General features: G+C 40.3%; 1 protein-coding gene across 5 annotated transcripts in view; it reads left to right on the top strand.

Moving 5' to 3' along the window:
- Positions 1-27,619, top strand: part of SORCS1 (sortilin related VPS10 domain containing receptor 1) — a 300,139-nt gene that overhangs the window by 225,375 nt on the left and 47,145 nt on the right. For all 5 annotated transcript variants that reach the window (XM_062601967.1, XM_062601966.1, XM_062601965.1 and 2 more), the window contains 9 exons: positions 504-593; positions 5,695-5,874; positions 11,074-11,220; positions 17,781-17,883; positions 18,216-18,292; positions 19,521-19,612; positions 20,530-20,637; positions 21,660-21,777; positions 23,373-23,503. In XM_062601967.1, coding sequence (XP_062457951.1) covers positions 504-593; positions 5,695-5,874; positions 11,074-11,220; positions 17,781-17,883; positions 18,216-18,292; positions 19,521-19,612; positions 20,530-20,637; positions 21,660-21,777; positions 23,373-23,503 — 1,046 coding nt within the window. The remainder of the gene's footprint in view (positions 1-503; positions 594-5,694; positions 5,875-11,073; positions 11,221-17,780; positions 17,884-18,215; positions 18,293-19,520; positions 19,613-20,529; positions 20,638-21,659; positions 21,778-23,372; positions 23,504-27,619) is intronic.

Below are 27,619 nucleotides of genomic sequence, written 5' to 3'. Positions count from 1 at the left end.
AGATTCTCAGAAATACTAAATCAACTGAGCTGTGAATGCTTAGCTGATCTTGTAACAGATACATCTGATGGCTTGTGTGGGGCCACACAGGAACCAAAGCTGGAGGCAGAAATAGAAATCAATCTTCATGTCTGCAAATCTGCTAATCTAACCAATAGCCTATACAGCAGCTCTGCAGACAGCAGAGACTGTATTGTGGTAAAGCAGAAGAGAGCTATGGTATCAGCAGATGACATAATGGTCCAAGTGAAGCCAGGACTTCCCTTTCTTCAGTCTTGTACCTGAAATTCTGGCCTTTGTCTCCCTTTGCAGATAATAGGTTTTCTCTTGCTTTCTTTTTCAGCCACTGTCAGTCGGATCAATGTTTATTCATCTACTGTAATAGTGCGGCAGTTTTAAGCCATTGCCACCAACGCAGTGGTATTTCTTAGCTTGATATTTTCCCTGATAAGAAAAAAATATTTTATAAAATCCTGATAATAACATGCCTGCTTCTCTCATAGCTGACATCAGGAGGGAGACCGCATTATTACGTTTCTTATAGGAGGAATGCATTTACACAGATGAGGCTGCCAAAGTACTCCTTGCCCAAGGTAAGTTGTTGCTGAAATGCCCATATGAACCTACAGTTACTTTGACTGTACAGAAATTCTTGAATCCAACACCAGTAACTACAAGATGACATGTAATGAGTGAAAAAATTCTTCTTTAACAGAACATTTGCAAGCAAGAAAGGACTGGAAACAAAGTCAGCTCTATGGTTAGTCAAGGACATGAGCATGAAATGTAGATGGATACCACAGCCCATGTTAATTACCATTTCTTTATGGTTAGTTAATTAAGTTTTAGAGGGGATGCTCTTTTCTTTTTCACCTTTTTTTTGGTCTTAAAATTCCCTTCTCCTGTCCCTAGCCTGTGGGTTGCTTTTTGTGCTCTGCCTCATTAGCAGATTTTAATGGGAACCAAGCAAAGAGATGTCTTTGTGTGTCTGCTCCATATCTTCCCTCATTAAGAACAATGGTGAATTAGCATTGGAGCTTGAAAGGCTATTGCTGCCTTCTAGAGCTGAATTTTTTTAAAGACCTATCTGAAATGTTAGCTCCATTTTGAAGAAATCACCATTTTGCAGCTGGGCTTCTAACACTCCTAACTGCTAACAAAGACAGAGGGGTTTTTTTTAGGCCTTTTCATTCTTGAGATAGTCTGGCTTCAATGAAATTTAAGCTCAAAGGTAGCAAAAGATCTTTTGGATTCTGTTTGAGGTCTAACATCTATCTGGAGACAAATGCATTCCCAGAAGGTAAGCAAAGAATGTCAAAAGGAAGAGGAGAAAGTGCACGGTCAGCCTGTTCCTAGTAGTTGAAAGTGTATCAGATTTTGTAGGTGGAAATATTCAAAGGGATAATTCAGCTAATATCATAGCAGGCTTTGATTCCTCAAACCAGCTGATCTGTTTATAGTAGATTGGCTGGGTGACCTTCATATAAGCACACTGCAGCTGAAACACTGACCTTCAATACTCTACCTTGCTTACTTTGCTGTTGTACCCTTTGCTTCTGTTTACATCACCTGAAAGCCTAGTTTACAGGACATTGAGGACACTACTAGAAGGGATGGGTCTTCTTGGCTCTGACACAGGAGATCTGTGATCTGCCCCAAAATCTTCATTCTCATTTAAAGATCGGTTGGTTTGAAACTTCCTGCCCAAGCAGAAAGGAATTACTCAGATCAGATTTAAATAATTGTTATTTGAAGTAGCCCTTAGCAAAGGAGTTGCATTTTTAGCATGATTATTCTAACACCCACATCAAAATTGTCATTTACAGGTGATTCAAACCACCTGTAGAGAAGCTGCTTGCTTTGAACTTGTTACCTGCTTTAGCCTAGGCTTTTCCAAATGGTCACCTTCCCAAATAGATCTCTGGAGAGGCAGGGAAAATACACTGCAATTAAATTGCAGTGTATTCTCAGAGAATAGAAATCGGAGCAGTACAATGATGCTATTTGACCCAAAGAAAAAGGCAGATATATAAGGAGATAAGATGCTTTGTCACAATCTCAGGATATCTTCAAAGACTGAAGAGCTACATTTGGCTTGGAAGAAGCTACAGTGGAGCTGTGGCTGTCTAGAAGGCTGCTATCAAAGCAAGATAGCTGCTTTTATTAAAAATGCACAAAGCATTATACTATTCGAGGAATTGAAACATAGAGTTTCTCTTATGCTTAAATTCTCTTTTATCTTCTTCAGCTAAGAGAGAGGGGCCAAATATGGTAAACAGTACTAAGCGACTTCTGAAATTGGAGATGGAAATATCAAGCTTTTTGTCTCTCCATGTTACTCTTCATAAGATAAAGGGGTGTGAAGGCAGGCAGCTTTGGCAGGTGATACTGCTGCTCAGGCAGGAATAGCGTACAGCAAATCAAAACTAAAATATTCTTGTTGGTATTGATAGCCTGGTAGCCAGTTTGATTAAAAGCCTAAATGAACTTGAAACTCTGTCCTATACAAGAAGTTCCCTACATATGTCTATATTGGTTAACTGTGTAAATGGTCATTCTTGAGGCCTGTTAATTTCTGCAGTGATATTGATCTGTGGGTTGGTGCTACCTATTCTGTACCACAGCAGCACAGTGTGGGCTCTGTCACAGACCCTGGTATGTCACTCATGATAATCCCCTTAGATGTACACACAGGATATATTCATTCCATTTTAGACCAATGTATTGTGCAGACATCTGTAAATACTGAAGCAAACCAACCAATTTCTCTTTTAAAAAAGACCTGTCCTTAACTTGTGCTGGGCTGAATACTGATGGAATGGCTGTGTGTGATACCTCTGTTTTAAATTTATCACCTTCTTTCAATCTGAGGATGCACATCCTGATGAAAGAAGCAATAACCACAAGAAAATCCTTAAATACAGACCTTAAAAAGAGCTGACAGTCCCAGTAATTGACAGGATAATACAGGCATTACACATTCCTGCTATTTAACTTGCCAGGAAGGAAAGTTCCTTGACCAATTTCAAAAAGAGCAATTGAAGCATGTTTATTAATTCAGAAAGCCTTTAGTCATGTGAGTAAGCACCTGATCAAACCCATGCGTAGATTTGGGCTCTTACTTTTGTCTTTGGAAAGGCAAGAGGGACAGGTAGTAGAATACCATATGAATGTATTTCCACTATCTATTGGCAAAGAGAGAGAAAAACTCGGCCTCTCATAAGGCAAATGCAAGGGGAGCCCCTGAAGTTGACTGAGAAATGTGGCTTGCTTCACATTCCTGTCCTCTTCCCTTTCCGCAGGGAGGTGAAACGTACATTTCTTGTAGTAGTGGAAGATGCAGTGAAGCTCTTGCTCCATATCAAGGGATTTTTTTAATTATTATTCCTTCCCCCTAAAAAAACAACCCTCACCCTGAAAAAAAAAAATAAATAGTAGTGAATGTGATATGCACATTAATTTTCATTTTTCCAATGTGGAAACCAGAAAATTCCTGATGTCGGTCAAAGATCTCTTTGATGACCATATATTGATCCCTTCTTGTTAAAGCTTTGCATGTTTACTGCATCTATTGAACAAGGCCATATTAAGAAGAAAAGTTAATTGATCCCCAAACGCAAACAGTTGGAATACTGTCTTTTTTTTTTCTGCACTAATAATATATATGCTATGTAATATATAATAAAATATATGCTAATTCTGTCTCAATCTCTGCTTCTCCAGGCTTAAATTCCTTCAGCCTTACCAGGATCTTCTTTAGACTTGAATCTTACAGCATGATGTGATCAAACTCAGGAAGCATCCAGTGAATAAATTAACTTATTTGCTTAAGCATTCATGTAATTGCTTTTAGTTTTCCCTGGTGTTGATCAAAATATCTTTTACCTCTCTCCCCTAGTTATTACAAAACTATTTATTAAAATGGTAAGTTAATGAAACTGTACATTCACCAGACAGAGTAAATTTTACATATAATCTCTATCTATGTTTAAATAGAGAGGGCTGGCCATGTGTTTATCGACATATTCAGAAGTTTAAACTTGAGATTAGAGCTGCGCTATCCAATGTTGCCTGGAGCACACTGGGAACACCTACTCATGAGGGTAGATCTACATGATACAGGGTGACAGTCTGAAATAAGGAGCTGCTGACAAACAGCTGTGGCACTAACTTCTACTAGCACAGCTGGAACTAAGAGAGGATATCTATTTAGAATCACAATTAGTAGAAGGCAGTGGGACTTATATTGCCTTTCATGATGCCTCAGGATTTAAGCCAATCTGTTCCTCCATAAAACCAGACCATCTTCTGGGACGTATTTTATTTCAGCGCAAAGAAACAAGTAAATCAAGTGAATATTCATCCACTGCATACTCAGGTGTGGATCTGGATGAGCAAACAACTGTTCCGAATCTTAACTTCACTTTCAAATTTATAGATCAGATTTCTTCATTATATTATTTTTCATCTTTTTGTTGCAAGGGTCCATCTGAAGTTGTTAATTTCTCCTACAAAACCACCAGAAAGTCAGTTGCCAAGGCTATTATTGACAGACGGAAGAAGTAGCATCAGATTCCAAAGAGCATATTTTCTGATAAAGTTCCCAGTTTTGCATATAGAAAGCTCTGGCTAAGATTCATGGAAGCAGAATAACTCTGGGATATCTGCCCAAACCAGACAGAATAGCTGAATCTTCTGGGAATCACCTAGTGCAAAAACCACTGCATTTAGTTTCCTACCTCCACAGATTTTTGTGGCACCAAAGAACTCAGAATGCCTATGCTAGGCAGATAGAACCTAGGAATTTCATTATAAAAATCTCTCTTAATGGCTTTTCCTACTGGATAGTAATTTCTTCAGACATTGAAAGATGGAGTTGGGTTTCATAGTTTCTGGGTTTTCCTTAATTATACAATCTTTTCATCGCTTCCTGCCTGCCGGAGCACACAGATCAAACAGAGTAAAACAAAACCTTAGTCACACTAATGATCTAACGAAAAATCTGCTCTCTACATCTAGCAAGGATTCGGGTTGTCTTTCTGTTACCTTTCTTGGGGGTTTGTTTGGGGTATTTGCGGTGTGTGGTGTATTTAGCGCAGTGGCTTCCAGTCAATACCGTCATTAGAAATAAGAAGTAACAGCAGCACTGGCTGCAGACATTGACCCATTAGATCTTCCTTGTATCGGTTCCCAAGCATGCTTGGTTTCTGAATGCTAGACAAGAAGCATATGTTTCAGATGCTGTTTTTTCTAATTAAAAAACCCAACAAAACCAAACAAAACAAAACCCCAAACAAAACAAAATATATTTTAACATCTGTGATTCCACAGCCACAAGTGGAATCACTCAGATGCCAGAAAACCCACCAAAATGACCAACAAATAAACATCATCACCACCCCCCAACAAAGCATTAAAATGAAAGTGTTGGTGGGGGAGTGCTGCTTTGTAACACTTTTACTGCCAATGTAAATGTTCAGTTAACACCTCTTCATTAATTACCGCTTTGAAAACTGGCAGGAGAGCTGGTGTAAAATATTCCTGGATGGAATTATCTGCTTACAGGAGTGTTGTCTACGGTTTCTGATTAAACTAGCCTAAATATATCCCTTGCTCCTCCACAATTACTTTCGTGCCCTTGGAAATGACAGGACAGAGCTCCTTCTAGTAACCTTCCTCTCTTTCTTTCCCCAGGACATGCATGTTATCAGCACAGATGAGAATCAGGTGTTTGCAGCTGTACAAGAGTGGAACCAGAACGACACATACAATCTGTATATCTCAGACACCCGAGGGGTGTACTTCACCCTGGCCTTGGAAAATGTCAAGAGTAGTCAAGGGCTGGAGGGGAATGTGATGATTGACCTCTATGAGGTATGTCATGACTCCAAACGTCTCATTCTTATTTCAGGAGCTCATGTGATGCCAGTACCATTTCCTTCATGCACATCACTCTTGTAACATGCATGTGAACAGCAGAGCCAAAAAGCGACTCCTCCTTTTACTTTAGGCCACAGTGCTATCAGCTGAGTTTCAAGGCCAGATTTTACACAGGTGTTCGGTTTAGACCCAGCCTAATATTATGAACAGATTAACTGCTGTACTCTCCTACAGATACTCAGGTGAGGAATAGCTCATGGCTCTGTCATGCAATGGAATATGTATTGTATCAGAAGATGTAGTGGAATAGTTCATTCAGTGCCTAAGAGGAGCTCTTTAATTTTCTTAGCCAAAATCTTGCTGACCCACATTGGTCCAGCCTATGGCTCTGAAAGCTCCCAACACTCTGAATAGATTCATTGTCCAATTTTTGTGGCACTTCTGACAGCCTAATCTCTTGGTTTAGAAGTAAGGAGAGACAGCAGTTTTCAGTTGATGCTGTCACTTTCCTCAGCTTGGACTATTCTGGGAACTGAAGTGGTTTTTAGATACACCCTCTTGGGCTATCCCATGAGCATGGAATCTCTCCTACCCCATTTTGATGTCCATTTTACCCCTGAGCCTTTTGCTGAGCAAGTACATATTTCCTGAGCTCACTTGTAAGAAGGACAATATACATTGTTTTTATGACAGCTGATCCTAAGATTTTTAATGTGTCCTTGTACTTCTCTTGCTCTGCGGCCTGTTTTATTTCTGGAGATGGCACTCAGCTAAGTAGAAACTCAATCCTCAGCTGCTCTTTGGAGGGTCAGCTTCTCTTTTGAGGTCTCCTCCACAGATTTTCTGACCATGAAAAGGGCCATGAACCAGAACTGAGTTCCTTTGAAAATAAAGCATTTCCCCATCGCCATCTGAATATTAGCTCTGCTGTATAGTTTTGCTTTCAGATGTCCTTTACTTGGAAACACCTTGAATTGTTCAGAGAGCCCAAGTGTTATACATAAATGCAGATGAACTGTAGGAGGATGGGCACTGGCATTTCAGGAGCTTTTTACTATTAATCTCTCTGCAGCACTGGCAGCCTGTGGAAAAACTGTTGGCTCTTATTACTGTCAGCTTGAGAAACAGTTTTACTGCATTATATAATGGTGTCCTGCATCCTGGGGGGGGGGGGGGGGGGGGGGGGGGGTGGAATTACCACCTTTGTTTTGTTTTATTAAGCTGACAGAACACAGTAACCTGGATTGAAATCGATGGCATCAGACTTCTAGCATCATATCTGCTGATTATATAGGTAGAAAGATATTGGCTGACACTGAACCTGGCACAAGCCTTCCTTTAAATTTGATGTTCTAGCTAGAAGGGAAGAAAGCCAGCCACTGTGATTCTCCAAGTAGTGTTGCTGCAAATGATGAATGCTCTAGGAGTAAATGGAGATGAAGATGAAAGAAAAAAAATATAGATAAATTAAAACAAAATTGAGAGATTACAAAATTAGTCCTTCCATGGTGACAGGGGTATATTTAGAACAGGAAGATTGAGGAGACACCAGAGAAAAAAAGGCTGATAAAATTGGGGCTGTTCAGCCTGGAGAAGAGAGCTTTTTGCAAACAGCTGGAAATAGGCCCACAGTTACAGCCTCTGGTTCTCATGGGGAACTCAAACCACCCTAACATCTGCTGGAGGAGCAAACTGTCCAGGAGGTTCCTGGAAGATATTGATGGTTACCTTCTGAGACAGGTGATGGAGAACCCAACAAGGAGAGGTGTGCTGCTGGAACATATACTAACAAACAAGGAAAGACTGGTTGGTGATGTGAAAGTTGAGGACAGCCTGGGCTACAATAACCATAAGATCATGAAGTTCAGTTTCATGTTAGGAAGAAGCAGGGCTATAAGTAAGATCTCAACCCTGGACTTCAGGAGAGCTAACTTTAGCCTCTTTAGGGAATTTCTTGGAAGAATCTCATGGGAACAAGCCCTACAGGGAAGAGGAGTCCAAGAGAGCTGGTTAATATTCAAGGCTCTCTTGTCCAGGCTCAAGAATGGTGCATCTCCATGGGCAAGAAATCGAGCAAAGGGACCAGGAGACATTCATGAATAAACTAGGAACTCCTGTTAAAACTCAAGCACAAGTGGGAGATATACAGGAGGTGGAAGCACAGACAGACTAGTTGGCATGAATATAGGGATGTTGTCAGAGTATGCAGAAATATAATACAAGAAGATGGGGCTAGATTCTTCTTGGTGGTACCAGGCAACAGGATGAGAGACAATGGGAAGAAACTCAAAACACAGGAAGTTCTACCTGAACATGAGGAAAGACTTCTTTTCTGTGAGGGTGACTGAACACTGGAATGGGTTGTCCAGAGAGATTGTGGAGGTAGTTAAGAGCTATCTGGACACAATTCTGAATAATGTGCTCTAGGTGACTCTGCTTGAGCAGGGAGGTTGGAGTAGGTGACCTCTGGTGGTCCCTCCCAACCTCAAGCATTCTGTGATTCTGTGAAAAAAAATCTGATCAATGCTGCTCATGGAATTGCACTGGGCATGAAAAGAAAATAGAGACTCTTTCATGGTGCTTCATCATTTTCTCCTTGTAAGTTTTCAGGAGCCTTTCACTCAGAAGTTGCTATGTCAGTGTGTGAGCTCTTCTGCTGCTGGACCTTGTAGAGAATGGGGAGACCACTATTCTCCCTCTGCATGTTGGACAGAGCAGGGTATGAGAATAACTCTTCTCTCCACCTCCTTGCAGTAATATTTCATGAGTAGCACACTAGACTCAGCATTAAGTGGGTCTGTAGTCACAAAAGGGCTGTCCTAAAAATGACCTCCTAGAGAATGGGAAGAGTGAGAAATCGCTGGCCATTGGGTCTGAGTGCCTTTTCTAGTTCCTGCACCTCTCCAGTGATGTGCTATGGCTCTTCTTGGCTCTGTATTTGGACTGGTCTGCAGCAAGACAATCCTGCCTATGGGAATCCATGCCTGAAGTGATAACAGACTGTGAGAAGATGTGGCTATAGCTATGATATATAAGCCTATCACTCTAGAACTTATTTTTTTAGCAGTATACCTCTTGGATAAGAATTATATGTTTGACGTACGAAGTTGATGATGGAGAGTGAAGAATGTGTTTTGAGTTGTGTCCTTGAGTGTCTTGCATGAATCTTTCTAAAAATGTCAACAGCATTTGTATCCACACACATTGGATTCGGGGCGGTGAGGACTGTCTACAATGCCTCTGTGGAAGCTGACAACGTGTTTTTCTTTCTGACCACTGGTGGTCAGGTACTTACTTACATGAGTCTGCCTTTCTTGTGATTGTTCAAACAGCGAGGATAAACAGATCATTGTGTGCATCATGGTTGTGTATATACGATAGGAATATCTCCTCCACCTGAGGGCACACAAACACCTGTAGTGTGTGCGGTCTCTTTTTTAAGATAAAGCTGTCCAAGACTGACAGTGTAACTTACACTTTGCTTTCTTGAGAAAGGAATCTGAGTCTCAGCCCATGACTGGAATCATAAAAAGAAAGATTCACAGGATTTCACAACACTTTTATCACCTGATATATAAAATGCTCTTTAATCATTTATGGCCAGCATTTCACAGGGACTATATAATACAGCTATTTCAGGACAACAGCAAAACAAAGTACAAATGGAGCTATAGGCTCTGGCCTCTGGTAGTAAAGGCAGAACTATGTTATTTTTCCAGCCCAGTCTTACCATGCAGTATCACTTGAAGACAAAGTGTCCTCATCATTTTAAGGTGCCTTTTGACTACAGCAAATCCTGAATACTTGGTTGGGTGGGACAAATCCAGCTAAGAAATTGAAAATATTATCTTTTTATGCTACTAATGACAGTAAATTAGTTAACTGCTTAATTTAAAGACTACTGCCCTTTATAACAAGTCATGTCTAAGACTTTAAATAACTTCAAATGAAATTCAGTGCTATTGCTCAAGCAGGAAACTGCTATTCAGAATGAGTACACCAGTGTACTGTACTAATGCACTGTACACTGGTAGTCCCACAGCTTGTGACTTGAAGAGCAATAAGGTCCTATTCACCGGGAGCTGTAGCATCCAGATCCAGACACATAATTATATTAGCTGAGCTGGAACAAGCTCCAAATTTGCTGTGTAACCATTTGCCGTGTAACGCCATCTAAGTAAGAATGTGTATAGATAAAAAGATGAATAATTCTGTGCACTAATTCTAGGTGGATGACTGAACAGACTTGTTGGAAACAAAAAAATTTCTTGTTTCCCCCCTCCTTCTCCCAATTTTGCTTCCCTTTTTGTTGCAGCACTCAGATCACAGAATGACAGCCCAACAAATTCATTCACAAGCTGCAGTAGCTATTGGGCTATTGATTTTCAGTGTGCTGAGAAGAAGGGAACATTCTGCAGTGTGAGTTGTGGTATGAGGTTGACTTTTTTTTTCTCCCCACTATGACACTTCTGGGCTTGGTTCCAATGTTAGTCTGTTAGCATCACGTCTTTACAAAATCCTCCTGCAGGTCTGTGGATTAAAGCTGTTGGGTAAAACACCAGGAAAAATAAATCTCATTGCTAGCTCTATCACTATCATTCTGGGTGGCCTTGCTTGAGTCACCAGTGCTTTGGTTTCCTCAAAATATGAAGCAGTAATAAAAATACTTCTGTGCCCCTATTTATCCCATTGAAACGCCGACAATTAAGAAATACACTGGGATCCTTAGATGAAATGTCTTAAGCAGGCTGTATGAGAACAGTAGCACTGAACTGCAAGTTTATGTATGTGTTGCATTTCTTTGCAAGGCCAAAATTGCTTCTGTTTCCTCCTGTGGCAGTGCAAGAGACAAATAGTTGCCCTGTGCATATTGTATCTTTCAGGGGAAAGGATGCCCACACAGTTGAGAGATTGTCACGTTACAGATAATTCTATCGACACCTTAACATGTTCCCATGCTGATTCTGAAATATAAGTTTTCTTTTCCATCTGTGAACTTTCCACCTGTGATAGTGTTATCTTGTCCCTAGCACCTCAGTTTGCCTTCCTTTGATGTTCCTTGGCAATTCTTGCCCTGATATCCACCACACTGACACAGCCATCAGGTCCCTGTTGGCTTTGACAGGGCAAAAGAGACGTGCACAGAACCTGCAAAGGCTTGATGTATTTTTCAGCCATGTCAATTTTTCCTAGGTAGCAGGGATAAAGGGGATGTTCTTGGCTAACAAGAAGATTGACAACCAAGTGAAAACTTTCATCACCTACAATAAAGGGAGAGACTGGAGTTTGTTGCAGGCTCCAAACACTGATCTGAGAGGAAACCCTGTTCACTGTCTCCTGGTAAGTACTGAGGGGGGAACTTGGGTGGTGGCAGCATCCGAGAACAATCCTTTTCAACAAAGTAACACAAGAAGGAGAGGGCAGCAGTGTGCAAATACGGCATCTTAAAAGTGCAGTGCATCAGGTTTGCTCTGCCAGGTGGTATTGCAAGAGCTGGCATTGTAATTTAGCTGAATTCTATTAAATTTCTGGAAGCACCGTAGGTCAGCTTCCGGCTGCCCAAGAGATGGTCTCCGCTTAAGCAGCAGGTAAAGCTGGATGCTGTTTCTGCGCAGTTGATTCTCTGGACACTAGATGGGGGGAGTGAGCTATTGTAGCTCAGGAACTTTCAAGGTCCTAATAGCTTGAGGCAGGCTCAAATGAAAGAAGAGCTCTGATTTCTTTCAGGCCACTCTGTTGGCAATATTAATATTTATCATTTTCTCAGAGCTCAGAAGTGAGCGTTGGGTGTATATGGTATCTGTATCTGTACTTATTAATATAGATCCACATATAGACGAGTCTTTAATCATCATTATATGCTAACAGTTTCCAAGAGTGAAAATGAAATATAAGCAGTGTGAATAGAATTGGAGATGTCTGTCAAATTAGAAAGTTTAGATTGATCTTGACATGTTTTTCAGCTGATATAATCTGTACGCATTAGTGTAATAATAGCAAGAACCCAAGACTTTGGGATTCTCGATAGCTTTTATGTTACACAAATTCTAATATGATTCCAGGCAGAATCAGAGGCACTATTGAGATTGCTCTTCCTCCTGCAGTCCTGTACCCACATGTTGTTCTCCATCAGAAAAAAAAAAAAAACAACCAACAAACCAAACCCCCCAAAAATGTTTCTCATGTTGAGGCTGCAAGCTTGTTAGAATCTGAATCAGCATTATGTTTTGTGCATTGTGGCGAGTAGATGAATGCTACATTAATCTCTTAACAACCCCATGCATTATTGTAAGAGCAACGAATAAATAACTTGATATTTGAAGGCTGTGCAAGTAATTGATTTTTGATTGAGCCAAGATGCAAGCCTTTCATTTTCTGTCCAGTATGAAAAAATTAATAGGCAGGACTGCAGGTCAAACAAAAGAGTTATTTCAGAACATGACTAAATTTGTTTGGGTTTGTTTTCTTCTGACAAGTCTTTAAAAATTATAAGTAAGAACTTTTTAAAATTAAATCTGAGGGTTGAAAACCAAAAAGATGACATTCAGAAAACTTTGCACACACAAAACAACTGAATTGTTTTGGAAAGGCCTATGTGTAGAAGCTGTTGTGTTTCAAATAGGCTGTGATTAAGTTTGACTCAAGGGAACATATTTAAACCCCACACCTTGACTTTGTCAAACTATGACCAATTTTGTCAGAAACCCAAGATTTTTGTTATATATTATGATAGTGTAATATTTTAAGGAGCTGGCAGGGCAGAAAAAATAAAAACCGTTCAAGCAGGTAAAATAAAGTAAACTTTATTCTTTTTCCATGTATTTGAAGTTTGAGTTCTGAGAAATGGTCTTCTTTGTATTGTTGTGCACTGATCAAGAGAGCTATGACTAGCCATTGTAGATAGAAATGAGCCAAAGGTACTGTTCTGTGGGGTCCTTATGGACCAGTCATTTGCAGGTACTGCATATTTTATGGACAAGGTATGTTCTCACTGTAGTTATCCATGGTGTAGTGGAAGTGGTTGTATGACTGTGTATAAACCAGGACTGGATGGCTCTTATGGACAGAGGGCATTACAGCTCCATTAAGCCTTCCTATCCATACTGTATCTGCTACTATACTCTTGGGCACCTAAGAACACAATTCATTTCATTTCAAATTAGATATGCCTGGATGAGCTGGCATTCCTTTAAGGATGGTAAACTTGAACAACCCAGGCAAGGAGTCATGATCAGTGGCAGCAGTTTGGGCATTTGTAGGGACACAGTGAGAACTGACACAGAGAAGCTCTTGGTTCTCTGTGTATTGTTTTTATATCCTTGTAGTTCCACTGTGCACAACCGCTATTTAAACACTGGTTTGTTTTTATGTTGCACCCTGTGCAATCATGTACTTGCTCTGAGAATTGCTCCACTTGTGCAAGCCCAATGTAGACTTGCCATCCTGTCTGCATGGGAAAGTGACCGCTTCCTAAATGTTCAGTGACTTGGGCTGGGGTGGGCATCACAGATCCTTGGGGATCTGTAGAAATGGGTCCATGATTTCAAGGTGGTAAGGCAAAAATCGTCAGTGGACTTAAAATGTGTAGCTCAGCTTTTGCCCTTCCAGAAGGAGAGTGTAAAGGAACTTAGCCCTTCCCTGTGATAAGGCCAGAGGAATGTATAGCCCTGTTTATTTTTCCTGTTCCCTTAACATCAGGTAAAACAGGCAAGAGGCCTCTTTCATGATCTGAGCCTGTCTGAGCATTCCTTGTTGCTTAGGCTGTCACAAATTAGTGGAATGTTAATAGAGCAGGGATCATCAGCTGAGCATACAGGGTCTCCAGTGGCCACCTTACAGCTTTGCAAGAAAGCAAATACATAAATCGGAACTAAACTGACTTGTTAGGTCTTTTACAGGAACAGGCAGCCTGCTGGCAAGAGAAAGGGAAGATACGGGTACAGAAAATACATCAAAACCATGAAGTAAAATAACAGCCCTGCAAAGGAGAGCCAAGCTAACTAAAAATCTGATTTGGGTTTCTCATCCAATAGTGGGGGAATATGAAGGCGTAATATGGAATGTGAGAATTCAAGAAATGATAGAGAACACGGAAGTTGGGAGTGGTAGGGCTATTTTTTAAACAAAAACACTGGAAAGGTATGTCAGGAAATAAGTCCTGGAAATAAGTCAGGGATCCATAAGAGTGTTCTGCTGAGGAATTGTCACCTGCTCTGGAGCAGTTCTGTTTCTTGTCCGTGTGACATAGATGTAGTATTTAAACGGTTCACAAAGTTCGCTCACCTCTTTAGTCACACTGTCTACCCCTGCATCACCAGAAGTTTTACCTCTTTACATCAGCTCCTTTATCTACTACTTATTGCTGTTCCTTATGGCATAGCTAAGTGAACTCTTAATAATCCATTGTACATCTAGCTTAGCTCCCAGCCTTACTCCATGGCAGAAACTAATGCTCTCACACACTGCTGGCTTTCAGCCTAATTGTCTCTAGCAATAGCTAGGGACCCAGCAGTGACATATGTTCCAGCTTGTTGGCAGAATGGGATCTACCAAAGTGACAGGATGGTCCCCAGCCTGCTAGTGTAATGCTGTGTCCTCTGTGCATCTGGTCTTTAAACCTAAAGTAAGGGAGAGTTAATGCAGAAATAAGTACATAGCAGCTAAGTTGGCAGCTAAAGAGGTTAAGAGAGAATCTGGTTGAAACACAAGGCAAGCCAGACGGAACCGTCCCTCTACTGACAGTACGCTCGAGGTGCTTTTTTCAAAGCAACTGAAAGAATTTCTTTGCATGTTTTGTGAGATGGCTATGAATAATGAGATTAGAGGGGAAAATGAAATTCTACATAATCCCAAGGTTTTATTTTTCTTGTTTATATATTTTCTAAGCTGAATAAACTTAATCATCATAAAACAGCTGCCAATGTGTTATACACCAAAGATGCTAGTTTTATTTGATACTTGTATTGTGATGTGGTTATCTGAGGAATAGCTCTATCTTAAAAGTTATGGGCATCTCTCTAGGAGATGGAATCAATTAGCTTTCAGGGGTGGTCTTGTGGTTAAAACACAGGGCTGAATCTCAGGAGAATCTTGATTCAGTTTTTAGGCTGTCTCAAATCTCCTATGCGAACCTTGGGCAAGTCACTTATTTTCTGTGTGTCTCCCTTCTCCAGGCATCTGTTTATTCCTTCCCACATTTTGTTATTCATGTCTATTTGCATTACAAGGATTTCAGGACAAAGACCCATTTCTCATAAGGAGGGGGGCATTTATGCCATCTGCTGTATAATAATTTAAGCATCTAAGTGAGGTGTTTTGAATATCTGTCCTGGAAGTGTTTATCTCTCATCATTGCTCCCTGCTATTGCAGGTGAGAAAATACTGTGACTACCCTTAGGTTTGGGAATGGTGCCTAGCATCATTCTTGTGTTCTAATGCTTTGCGCCACTCCTGATCAGGTACAGTCACTAATAGCCCTTTTGTACATGTCTTACCACTTGAGACAGTTCAGGTGTGCTTTGCAGAGCAGCAAAGAAGTGGATGTTTATGAGGAATTTTACTGAGGACTGATGAGCCTCCAGAGAGGGGAGCATAAAAGTGCTGGCCTGAAAATGCTAGAGAGCAAGTAATGAAACCAGCATGATTGTAAGAACTATGCCAGTGAGCAGAGCAATGAGCTATGTCATTCATGCTTTACCTTCTACCTAGGTTTTAAATGCTCCATGGCAGTGGTTGCCTTTCCTTTGGTGTCTGTGCATCAGCTAGCACAGCTGGGTGCTGAACAATGACAGGGAAACCCAAAATTGGTGATTCTGATGATAACTATTTCAGTAGCCTGTTGGTAATAGCAAAGGGAATAAAGACAATTCATGGAAATACTAAAAAACAAAGCTGAGATATCTGTATATTAGTTAAGCTGTGGGAGCTAAAGGAGGAGTACAAACCAGTCTGGAAAACTATTTGTTGATGAACCATTTAAGGACACAGATGAAGAAGGTGTACATCAGGGATGGCAATAAGAATACTTCCACAGTAATGATACAAGATGCCATGGGCAGTAGCTTTAGGTGTTTGGCTAGAGTGGTTTATTTTTACACCATACCCACTTGACACTAGAGACTATAAACTGCATTCCAACCGATAAGAAGTCATACCACTAAAAATACAGGTGACCTGGCTCTTAATGCTTGGGATATGTATTCCATTTCTGTGTACTATGTCTGCAAAATGAGACAAATTTGAAAGAAAACTTCTGGTAGCACAAAGATTTGGGTTGAGCAAGGTCTAATCTCTGTCAGAGTGGGGAATTGGCTGAGTTGCTGCCATTAGCTACTGTCTTCAAAATGCTGAACTGGACTTGGAATATGTTAGCTTTAAAAATATGTTCTGTATTTAGTCTTTTCACAATGTATTAAAATGTAAAAGGGAAGAATTCATGCTCTTGCAAATACTTTTCCACTTTTTGCATGCATGTCAGCTCGATTTGGATCCCACTCCCTCCCTGCGCCCCCGGGCTGCTCTAGCGGCTGCCCTCACAAGACTGTCAGCTAGAGTTAGGCTGCTCAGTACATTCCACTTGGCAGGCTGTATTCCCTTCTGCACAAACTGTGTCCCCTTTTCCTGTCTCACATAAGTGAGAACTTCATCCCTCTTCACCACCCTCATTTGTCTTTGCCAGAAAAAAAAAAAGTCTTGCCATTCTCCACTGGGGGATTTTCATTTCAGATTCATAGACACCTACTTTGCCATGGGATGGATAAGTGGTCTTCCTCCAGTGATCTGTGGGGCTTGGTCTCCTACAGAGGAAACCCACAAAACTTCAGGGGCTGCAGACCTAGCCTTTAGGCAGCTGGTATTAAAAAGACCTGCCTGCATAGAGCATGTGGGTCATTCTGCATAGCCTCTCCTGCTCATCTGGGAGAGGTGTGCAAGGTGAAGCATGGGCTTTGCTGTGTTTGTGTTCCTGTCTGATGTCCCCCTTGTCTGGGTCAGTTTGTTTCAGGTTCTTTGTCAGTATTTTTCCACCTCCCTTCCGTTAGCATATATCATTAAAAGATTTTCGTGAGGTTTATAAGAAAAAAATGCTGAAAGTAAAACCCAAGAGAAGGCAAAAATTATCAGAAATTTTCAGAAATCATCACATTACAAATCTGGAGGGAATTGTAATGAAAATTTTGGAAATCTGCCTGTCTGTCTTACCTTCTTGCTCAGCTCATTTATTCTATACCAGTCTTGTTATCTAGTATTTGACATACAAAATCAATAACAGGTGAGGTTTCCATGGATGTATTTGTTTTGAAATCTCAAAGGTCACATCCCGATGGGGCAATGAAGCGTTGTTTCAAACAGCTTTTAAACTAACACTTTCTAGTCCTGGTATTTATTCTTAGTGCAGTGCAGAAGTCATAAGTCAAAAATAGTCAGGAACTGTCCACTTTAAGTTGTTTCTTATGGATAATTAATGGTCACTCAACACCATACCATAGGGTTATATTGCTTTTTGTTGTGTGCTTTAGCACTGCTGCTCTGAGAGTCACTTGATCATATCTGCAGCCTTGCTTGCTTCTCAAGAGAGCTAGCCACCTGGAGAGCTAGGTAGTCATTACCATTGCCTGCCCTCACAAGCCAGGTTGCCTCCCTTGTTGGTTTGGCCTCAAAGATCTTGTCCTTGTGATAGAGTTTCAGCCTGGTGAATCGATTTCCCAGTGGGAATGGGCAGCATCAGAAAATGGTAACAAAGCTCTTTCAACAGAACCAGGACAATGGTTTTATCTTTCTAAAGGTGAATGCAGTAATTAGGAAGTAATACAAAATGACACTATATTTCTAAGCCTGTAGAAATATGGGCATGCATTTCATGTTGTGTCTGCTTTTTACTTTTATTTCCCCTTTCTCCATAGCCCTATTGCTCCCTTCATCTTCACCTGAAGGTCTCAGAGAATCCCTATACCTCAGGAAACATTGCCAGCCGAGACACTGCCCCCAGTATTATTGTAGCATCAGGTATGAAATGTTTAAAGATTGCCTGGTATAATGTGCAAACACTGACAAAATCTTGTGTTTGTGATGGGTGTGGGGGGTTTTGAGTGGCTCTTGGGGTGTCACACCACAGGTACTGGGAAGGAAGGCAGCCTACCAAATGGATCTTTTACATATATACTTTTTCTTCACGATGAAAGTCTTTCCCTTTCCTTCTCTTCATTCCCCCCCTCTTTCACTTCCCCAAAGTAGAAGTGCTGTAACTGCAAAAGGTAAATACATACATTTACTCCCCTGGACTGCTAATTTTAGTGTTTCTTAGAGTGTAGCATTACTAATCAATATTCATCTTACAGGTAATATAGGCACTGAACTATCAGACAAGGACATCAGCATGTTTGTTTCTTCTGATGCTGGGAACACTTGGAGACAGGTAAATGACACAGAATCACAGATTTAAATCATAAGCGTAGGAAATTGTCGTCAAAGTAGGTTCAAACTAATTTTTATTTCTTTTTTTTTAAATTTTTTTTTTCCTAATTTTTGTTTCTTTTGGTTCAGAGTAGCTTTTTGTAAAACTTTGCAAAAGGGTAAACTTCCCTTCTGAGAGGTAGAGAGGTACTCAAAGAAAAAAGACTGGATATGTTGTTAGACTTCATATAACTGAAAAGTATTTTTATAATTCTTCTCAGAATTTGACTTCAGTTTAACCCTCTAGCTAAAAGAATTAGTTAAAATATGAATACTAAGGGGAGAGAATGTGTTTCCTTTTACAGCTGTACATCCCTTGTACCTATCAAACCATTTTTCTCTTTGTCCATTATCATACTTTTGTAAGATCAGCAGTTACCCTGGTCTACCTTCCCCCACTCTATGTTTCTTTGGACAGCTCACTTTAGGTGGGCCACCTAAATTGAGTTGTCCAAAGTTCAGTGTCCATATAAACAGATTATGTTGCCTTGTTTTAAGCTAATGGAGAAAAAGACGAAATTCAGTTCCTCTTTTTTTGAAGCTACATCTCTCTCTGTTAATTGTGGAAAAAGACTGGATGATGAAGTTAAATCAGATTCCTAATATTCAGTGGAATAACACCTGTTAAAAAAGCATTGCTGCTCTTTAATGTGTTTATCCTTAGAACAGGAAGTTCTGTGATTTATATTTTCTGTATGGGATATCAAATCATGAAAAGAAAGAGTGACTTTCTCAGACAAATGCTGCTATATAAACTAGAGCAGATGTTTGCAGAAAGTCAGTTCAGAAAGACACAGGAGGACCAGATCTTTTTAAATGTTTGATATGCCAAAAATCTCATTATTTTAATGTTTGTCCAGCCCTCATTTTTCCATCTACATCACTTATGTGAGATAAGGCCAGATATGTGTAAACAGATGAGGTTCTTCAAACAAAAATCTGTCACTGAAAGAAAGGGAATTGTTGATCCTTTCAAAAATTCATTTTTCTAACTTTCTCTGAAGCAGAGAGGGGGAAAAAAAGAACCAAACAATAAAAAACAAAACCCAGGAACTGTTTCAATACAGAATATCCTGCTTTGTAATTTTCTTATCATTTACCTGTCCTCCATCATGATTGTACTTAAAGAACCATGACATTTTCTTGACACTAAGGAAAACAGGTTCAAATATATGTTTTTTTTTCCCCAGATCTTTGAGGAAGAGCACAGTGTTCTGTATCTGGATCAAGGTGGAGTGCTGGTTGCCATGAAACACACATCTCTGCCTATCAGACATCTCTGGTAATGACTCCATGTGTGCTGAATATCTGCTGTACCTCTTTTCAGGTGCCAGGAAGTAGGCAGTTAGACTGTATTCAGAGTTTGTGTAGCTACAATGTAGAAGATATCAGTTAAGATACTAGTAAAAGCAGACAAAGCTAAGAAATCCCAGCAATTCCAATTTCAACTCACCCAGATCTGAGATATTATAAATGTAAATCTACAACTTCCCTGGTTTACCACAGCTTGGCTTATTGAGTTTGATTTGTACCTGGATTATGTCTTTGTCTCTTTTTAAGTTACCAAAGAACTCATTATTTTCAAAATTATTGATAAAGTTGTCTTCTATGTGGCAGGCAGCACTTAAGAGCCAGAATTTCATTGAATAGATTCAGGGCTATATAGGCAAAACCACTAAAGTGTCCCCACTAGTTAGCACTCTTGAGTTACTGCGGTAAGTAAATACAATTTGTGCTGTTAGGCATTAATTACTTCTGCTACAGTTGGTGTCATATCAATATCTGAAACACACAGACCCAAATCTTAAGAAGTGATGAGTACTTCTAGGCGTTCACTTAGACCTACCACCAGGAAGACTGCTGGCCAAAAGAGGCAAAGATCTTGTGCTCCAGTAATCTAACCTCCTTAAAATGTCTTATGTTGGGGACCCAAAAATAAGATGCTCAAAATCACTTGGTTTATTTAAAAAAAAAAATCAAAAATACCAGCCCTAGGCTACATTTTGCCCTAAAAGCGTCAGTGCTTTGATTTATGATGCTTCCCAAAGCCACAGTTTTTTAAAGGACTACAGATGAAGTATCCAAGAATAGAACCTGCTTTCCACTTCTCCGTAGCAGCTGTAGTAGACTAGAGAGTCTCCTCAAGTAAAGTAGAAGGAGAATAAGAAAAGACGACATTAATTCTGCTTTCTCCACTAGGTTAAGTTTTGATGAAGGGAGATCTTGGAGCAAGTACAGTTTCACATCCCTCCCACTGTTTGTAGATGGAGTTTTAGGGGAACCTGGAGAGGAAACTCTCATCATGACGTAAGTGAGCATGCCATTGTGCTGCTGTTGATTGGAAGTACATCATAAATATCTTATGAGGGTTTCTTGTAACATAATAGACTTTTTGGTTAGGGACCAAACCAAGTACAGTCTGAAGCCAGCAGCATGCAGTCTTCTGTTGCTAAATCATCAATGTTTATCTGTGATATGATTGAAAGAATGACAACATGGTTCCTTGCAAGCTGCAAAACATTATCATTTAGCTTATCAGCATGAAACCTGACTCCTCATATTGAATGTGATTTAAAGCAGAGTTACTCTTGACAGATGAATATTTGAAAGAGAAACTGTGGGATATTTTTATAACTCTGTTTTTGCTGCTACTTTCTTTAAAAAAAAAAAAAACAACCAAAACCTGAGACACAGAAAAATAAAGACATTCTTTTGTAAAAATGAATGACAAAATGTTGCCTGGAGCAACTCATGAAAAATTATGTTTAGTTTCAGTGTGGTATGCTGAGTTCTGCATGTTGAATAAAGCTGAATTCACTCTGCCAGAAACTGTGACATTTTACCTGAGATCAGGTTTACAAAAACAGGAGGAAAATTCAGTTTCTGTCTGTGAAAAATGGACCAAGCTGAAATAAACAGAATATGTGGCTCAGAAACTGACCTGAGTTCATGGAAATGTATGAAGAATTTTCCCTTCAGGTTCTGAATTTAATTTGTGTGGAAGGGATTCCCAATGCTTATAATTGAGATATCAGACTCCTATAGGTATAACTGTGTCCAGCCCCACACCAAGTCTTCTCTGTATGGTCATTCTGGATCTTGACATAAGTGGGAGGATCTTCATCCACAGAGTAAAAGCTACATGCAAATTTTGAGAGGCTTGTAGATATTTAGCAGCCTAAGTTTCACTCTATCAGTCAAGGAAAATCAGTGGCACTCCTAAAGGAATTAGTCTCCGTTAGAAATATGTGGGTGACTGTACCTCTGTCAGTATCAGACTCCATCTGGTGCTACCTTTTAATGTATGCCATTTCTGCTGTGTTCTGTAGAGTGTTTGGACATTTCAGCCACCGCTCAGAGTGGCAGCTGGTGAAAGTAGACTACAAGTCCATTTTTGATCGGAGATGTGACGAAGAGGACTACAGGCCTTGGCAGCTCCATAGCCAGGTGAAAAGCGAGGAGGGTGGGATCTGACATGAAGTAGCTAACGATCCTACAGTTAAAGATCAGCAGATTCAATGTCTTTTCCTGTTTGGTGTATCAGATTGTTCCCTACTGGATGAGTCTCTTGTTTCATGTGTGTTGGCTTCAGATTGCACTCTCTGAGCCCTGAAGGATGAACAGCTGTCTTCTGGGTTTTGTTCTCAATGCAGGCAATTAGCTCAGACTTGTCCAGGGTTGAAGAACACAACAGCAGAAGCACTGCCACTGAAAGAGTTCTGAACTCCTTCATACCTACATCTCTCATCCAATTTCCCTATCCTTACCTCCTTGCTCTTCCCTCCGTCCTTCTGTTGCCCTGTCCTTTGCATTGTGAATGCAGCTGCAGCATCACTCCCAGAACCATTTCTTAAGTGCCCAGCAAGGTAATTTGCTCTGCACAGTGACTGTACCTCCCTTGGGGCACCTTCGGAGCTCCCCCAAGTTTGACACAATGGCCTGCGTTATATCAGGTTAGAATAAAATATAGCACAAATTTTGTGGTTATATAAACACCAAAGGCTCCACTGAAGTCTAAAGCAAAACATCCATTTATATCATCAAAGGTTATCTTTGTATATATATCTTGCTGGGCAAGAATTTAATAATGAATATGAAATGAAAGTAGCTTGACTCAGACTAGCTGCTCACACAAGGCACAACTCCACACTAAAAATACCAGTTATGACTTAGATCTTTAGATTTTAAAAATCAGTACAGCTTCCTTGAAGTTCAAGGAGGCACAGCTTTTTACACCAGTTGCCATTTGGGCCCTTTTGTTTCATGGGCAAATCAAAACCATGAGAAGTTTCTCTTTTCGACAACAGTTTTAACAGCATGAAAGGTAACAAGTGAGACTCCACTGTATTTTGTTCTTTGCTTTCTTGTGCTTGCATAAGTAAAAATGCCAAGGATTTTGCTGTCTATTTTTGAGGATGTTGGCTTTTCAGCTTACAGAACTATTTTTAGGAAGGCTGCTGTGGACTCGCGCCTTTTCATTTCCTTTCCATTGAGATTGCGAGGCTGAGCATTGTTCCCTAGATGGAAATATTTAGCAGAGAACTGAGGATAAGAGTGAAAAGTCATCGCTCCATCCACATAGCAAATCATACCCTGATCAACTGAGCTCATAGTCCATGGAAAGTATTTACACATATAACTAGTTTCTGCTGAACAGAATTATTGCCAGAGATCAGGCCAAGGAAATAGACCTGCTCTGTGTCTCAGATTGCAGAGGGATCATACCGTGTTTTCAGTTGCTGTGAAACCTAATCTATAAATGAGAAATGGGCCTGGATCAATTGCTCATTGGCTTTGGAGCAAATTCAGAACTGAATCAGATACGTAAGTAACCTCAGATCATTTCTTAGTGTGTATCGGAAAAGCCGTTTTAATTTCAGTTAAAGCTTCAGTAGCTTTAATTAGGTGCCATGTACTGACATGGCATTTGACTTCCCATCCTCTTCCCTTGAGTCACAGCTCCCATTGCACAGGCTTGGCAAAATGGGGTGATACAAATAGCCTGGTGGGTGTCAGAGAGATATTTTTGGTTTTGTTTCCAGGGAGAAGCTTGCATCATGGGAGCAAAAAGGATCTACAAGAAGCGCAAGTCAGAGAAGAAATGCATGCAAGGAAAATATGCTGGGGCTATGACCTCGGAGCCATGTGTGTGCACAGAGGCAGATTTTGACTGGTGAGCAATGGGCACAAGAACTGTGTGCCTTATATCACACTGATGTAGAGCTCACTAGAGAGGCTATAGGCTTGCAGAAAGTAGAAAATAGTAAATGTATAACTGGCCAAATAGGTTGCTCCCCAGGTATGTCAAAAGAAGGAAAGGTGGAATAGATATTTGTAATTTGTGAAGGCTCCCACAAAATTGATTCTGAACTCACCATTTTCCAGGTCACATCTGAGCTCTGTGCAATATTAAGGTAAAAGGTCCATTTAGCACATCTAACCTCAGCAATGACCAGGGGTGGCTGTGAAAGCAGTGTGCAAGATGTGACATATATAATGTGTGTACAAAATGAAAGCAATTCTTCATGCATGCACACATATATATGTATATATGTGTAAAAGTAAACACGTGCATATGCAAAATAGGCCTTCAGCTTCTGGATATCAAGTATTAGGTAATTCCAGGGTAATTTGTTATACTTGGTCCACCATTTTTGATAGTATGATTTGGGTTAATCTCCTCCTGAAGCATCTTCTTCTCTGCTGTATGCTGTGGGAAATGAAGTCTATTGGTGAGCTATGAATGACGTGATGAAATGTTCAGCTTCTAGTTTCATTTCAAGATTCCTGTCGACTCACAGCAATTTGCACAAAAAAAAGCAGGGAACCACATTACTGAAATCTTTCTACCAGCTGTTTTCTCCAAGGCTGAGACAGTCCTAAGTATCTCAGAAGAGAGAAATGGTGGCTCTTTGGCAGTGCTGGTAAACCCCTTGTTCATCACCCAGCTAGATCTATGCCATGTTATTAATTAAACCCAAAATCTGTTGCATGCACCCTGAAGAGGTTCATCTCACAAATATGTTGTTTCTTGCTATATGAGTCCACTCCAGGACCATGGAAATCCACAGTGTTTCCCTTCTTACCCTCCCATAACTGTAATTATGTCAAATATCCTGTATAAAATCACAGAATCACAAGAGGCTTTTCCATGTGACAAAAAGAGTAAATCTTCTTGCACCAAAGAATAAAAAATGAGTACACTTGGGCACTGATTCTCTGAATATGGTTTCCTGATGATTTTCTCATCTTCCACTGCATTCTTTGTTAGGGAGAAGATACCTCAGTTCTGCATGTAGTTCATCATTTAGGTGCCCAAAGGTCCTGGATTTTGACCGTATAACGTACCTCTCGCAATGTAAAAAAGATAGCCAACCAGAAAATAACCCACATGAACAGAAATAACATTCCTTAAAGATTTTGACCCTCCTGTAGAGAATACAGTACAAAGCTGTGTCAAGTTCATGGCCAGGCTCAATAAAATTACCAATGGGATTGACTCATGATGGTTAAACCCATTACACTTGTAAGGGGGCACACTCTTGAAACACTTCTGATCAAAAGAAGTTCCTTCCAGAATATATGTTTTTATTTAATTAAATTTGACTGTGTGCTTTGTTACTACAAACCTTTGTTGCTAGGTACAGAGCAAAAGTACCATGGTGACATTTACGGGGGAAACAAGCTTTTCTGCCTTTTGCATTCATTTTAAGGAAGATTTCTCCAAAAGATCTGAGTTGTGAGAGAATCTCTAACAGAAAGCTTGGATAGTTGGGGCTGTATGTCAGATTCTCACAGTTTACATGCACCGACAAGACCCCTCAAATCTGTTGTAAGAAGCAGAATCAGGAGTTTGTGATGAAAGTGATTTGCCTGAGAAAAATATCTGCAAAAATACTGCAGGTTTCTGTGCTGCCTTGACCGACAGAAAACCTTACTGACCTAGGAGGGCTTTCCTCCTTCTGATGGAATCAGGTTTGGTTTAGAGCAGACTGTACTGATCCCCTCCAATTCTTTCTGAGCTCCGTTATCCCTGCAGTCCTCGGATCTGGATTTTTACTTTATCCATTTCAACTTCCTTCCCCACCACCTCTGAGGGAAAAAAAGACCGAAACCTTGTTTTAAGCATCCAGTTCAGAAATATTTACCAGCAATATTCATCACTTATTTATCTACTTAACAAAGTCAGGAGCTATTTTGACATAGATTTGCCTGAGAAGGACAGAAAAGCCACAGGGAACAGAACACAGAGGTTTACCAAGGAAGGAGAAAAGAAATGGCAATTCTGCTTATCAGCCCAGTTTTATTGTGCTAAGAAATGCAAAGCTGCTGCTGTACTGTAGCACTCAGTGCCTGCCTTGTTGAACTCTGCACTAGGCTTCACTGCCAATGCACCCCGCAGAATATGGTCCAAAGAGGCATTTGGACGAAAATCAGTGAAAGAATTCTTGCTGCGGAAGTATGTCGTCTGTGGGGTCCTTCCTGCAAAAGGAAGAAACACTTTCTCGTCCTCACTCATGACAATTCAGCACTGCTTTTGAACTCTCTAGTTCTCTTATTTTTTTTTGCTGGGCAGGGCTTTTAACTGAAGGAGATTGAAGGGGACATGTATCCGCCAGGCAGAGAGAAGCCCCTTAGATGGCTGCGCTTGATTTTGCAATCTTGAAATAAACTGGGCAGCTTTTTATATTAACTTCAGTGGTTACAGGACCTGGCATTGTATAAAGAATCAAAGATGACAATAATCCCTGCCTCTGTCAGAGCAGGACTTTCGTTGCTTTTTAAACACTAAATTTGTATGGAGGAAATTATCTGAGCTTGTCAGAGCTTGGAGAACAAAAGATCTCTGTGTGGTCAGGTAAAGTGGAGGAAAAAAAACAATCCCAAAACAACAGTGTTATTCCTGTTAATCCTGCAAGTGTTTTTTTTATTTTTATCAGTTCAGGGAGGGAAATTGATGGTTATGAAAGATATAAAGATTTTATAAAGCTTTTTCTCCTTGCGGTGCCATAAAACTCCAGGGTTCATTTCTAATCTGTATTCCATGGTAGTTCTCTCTCAGATAAAAGGGCATAGCAACAAAACTGAGTGACATTAGAAATCACTGTAGTTTCTCCAGCCTTGGGAACCTGAACTCTTCTGACAGTAGACATCTCATATAATGGGCTAGAACCGAAACTAGAGGGGAGACAGGGCTGAACCGCAGGTATTTATTCTCCATGCAGGGCTGAGGCTCGCAGCCAGAGGGCAATATTGCTTCAGGAATAGGGTGGAGTGGAACTGTGCGGAAACCCGCGGCAAATCTGTCCTAGCAACGGCCTAGAAACGAGAAAGTCGTTCTTCATTTAATTGATCTGTAAATGGTGTAAATGGATGACACCACTACTTGTGTGTTATTAAAGCATTAATTTACCAGGTTCCTTACGTTGTGTTCCTTCCCACCATTTGAGCATTATTACGGCAATATCTCTTCGATAGAAACACTTCCTAGACACAGATGGAAGTGTTTTGTGGTGTTCATTCTTCAGCTACCTGTCTCCCAGGTCCTTTAATAGAAACTTTCAGTAGTGGTAGTCTCACTACCAGTATTCCCTCTGAACCCACTGTCATTAATGCTGAGGGCGTCTTCTATCGGTATTCCCATATCTCACCTTTGTGGGAAGTATAAGCCTTTTGGTACTGGTTCTAGTGACTTTGTATAGCCACAGAGGCACAAAGGAGCCTTAGTGCAGTTGAGAGTCAGGCCTATTTATTTCACCGATGATATCAGTAAGGATCTGGCTAGCCCTTTTTCTATTGTATTAAATAAATGAGACACTTAAATGAGGCCTGCCTAGTAGGTTTATTTTTTATGCTAAAACACTGGAGTCCTGCACCATGAGAAACTGTCCTGACAAACCATGGGGGTGCAGAAGGCAGAATGTGATCAGGTTCTCTTGGCTTCATGTGTTACCTCTCATCATGTGAGGCAGGCACCAGTTCTGAAATACACATACATTTGCACCCTCAGGTTAACTATCTTTGTTTTATCACTGAGGTAGGCTTGGTTAGCTAATGAATAGCAATTTGGAATGAATTTTTAGTTCATTTTGAAAGCTTGTGGAAAACGCAGATTCACCATGCAAAGTCTACAGTGTATCTCTGCATCTTTACAGTCCTAGTTTTCTACCAGGCATGGACTTACTGGAAAGTTTCTGAGGATTTTAGGGTCCCTATTAACATGAGATGGTACTGGTTGACTCCAAATACTTTGATGTGATTATAATCATATGTCTTCATCAATCCATAA

Source organism: Pezoporus occidentalis, unplaced genomic scaffold (genome assembly GCF_034315485.1).
Source record: "Pezoporus occidentalis ecotype Australia unplaced genomic scaffold, CSIRO_AGI_Poc_V1 ctg73, whole genome shotgun sequence".
Classification (NCBI taxonomy): Eukaryota; Metazoa; Chordata; class Aves; order Psittaciformes; family Psittacidae; genus Pezoporus; species Pezoporus occidentalis.
Note: the sequence above shows the minus strand (reverse complement) of the source record. Positions and strands in the feature narration are given on the sequence as shown.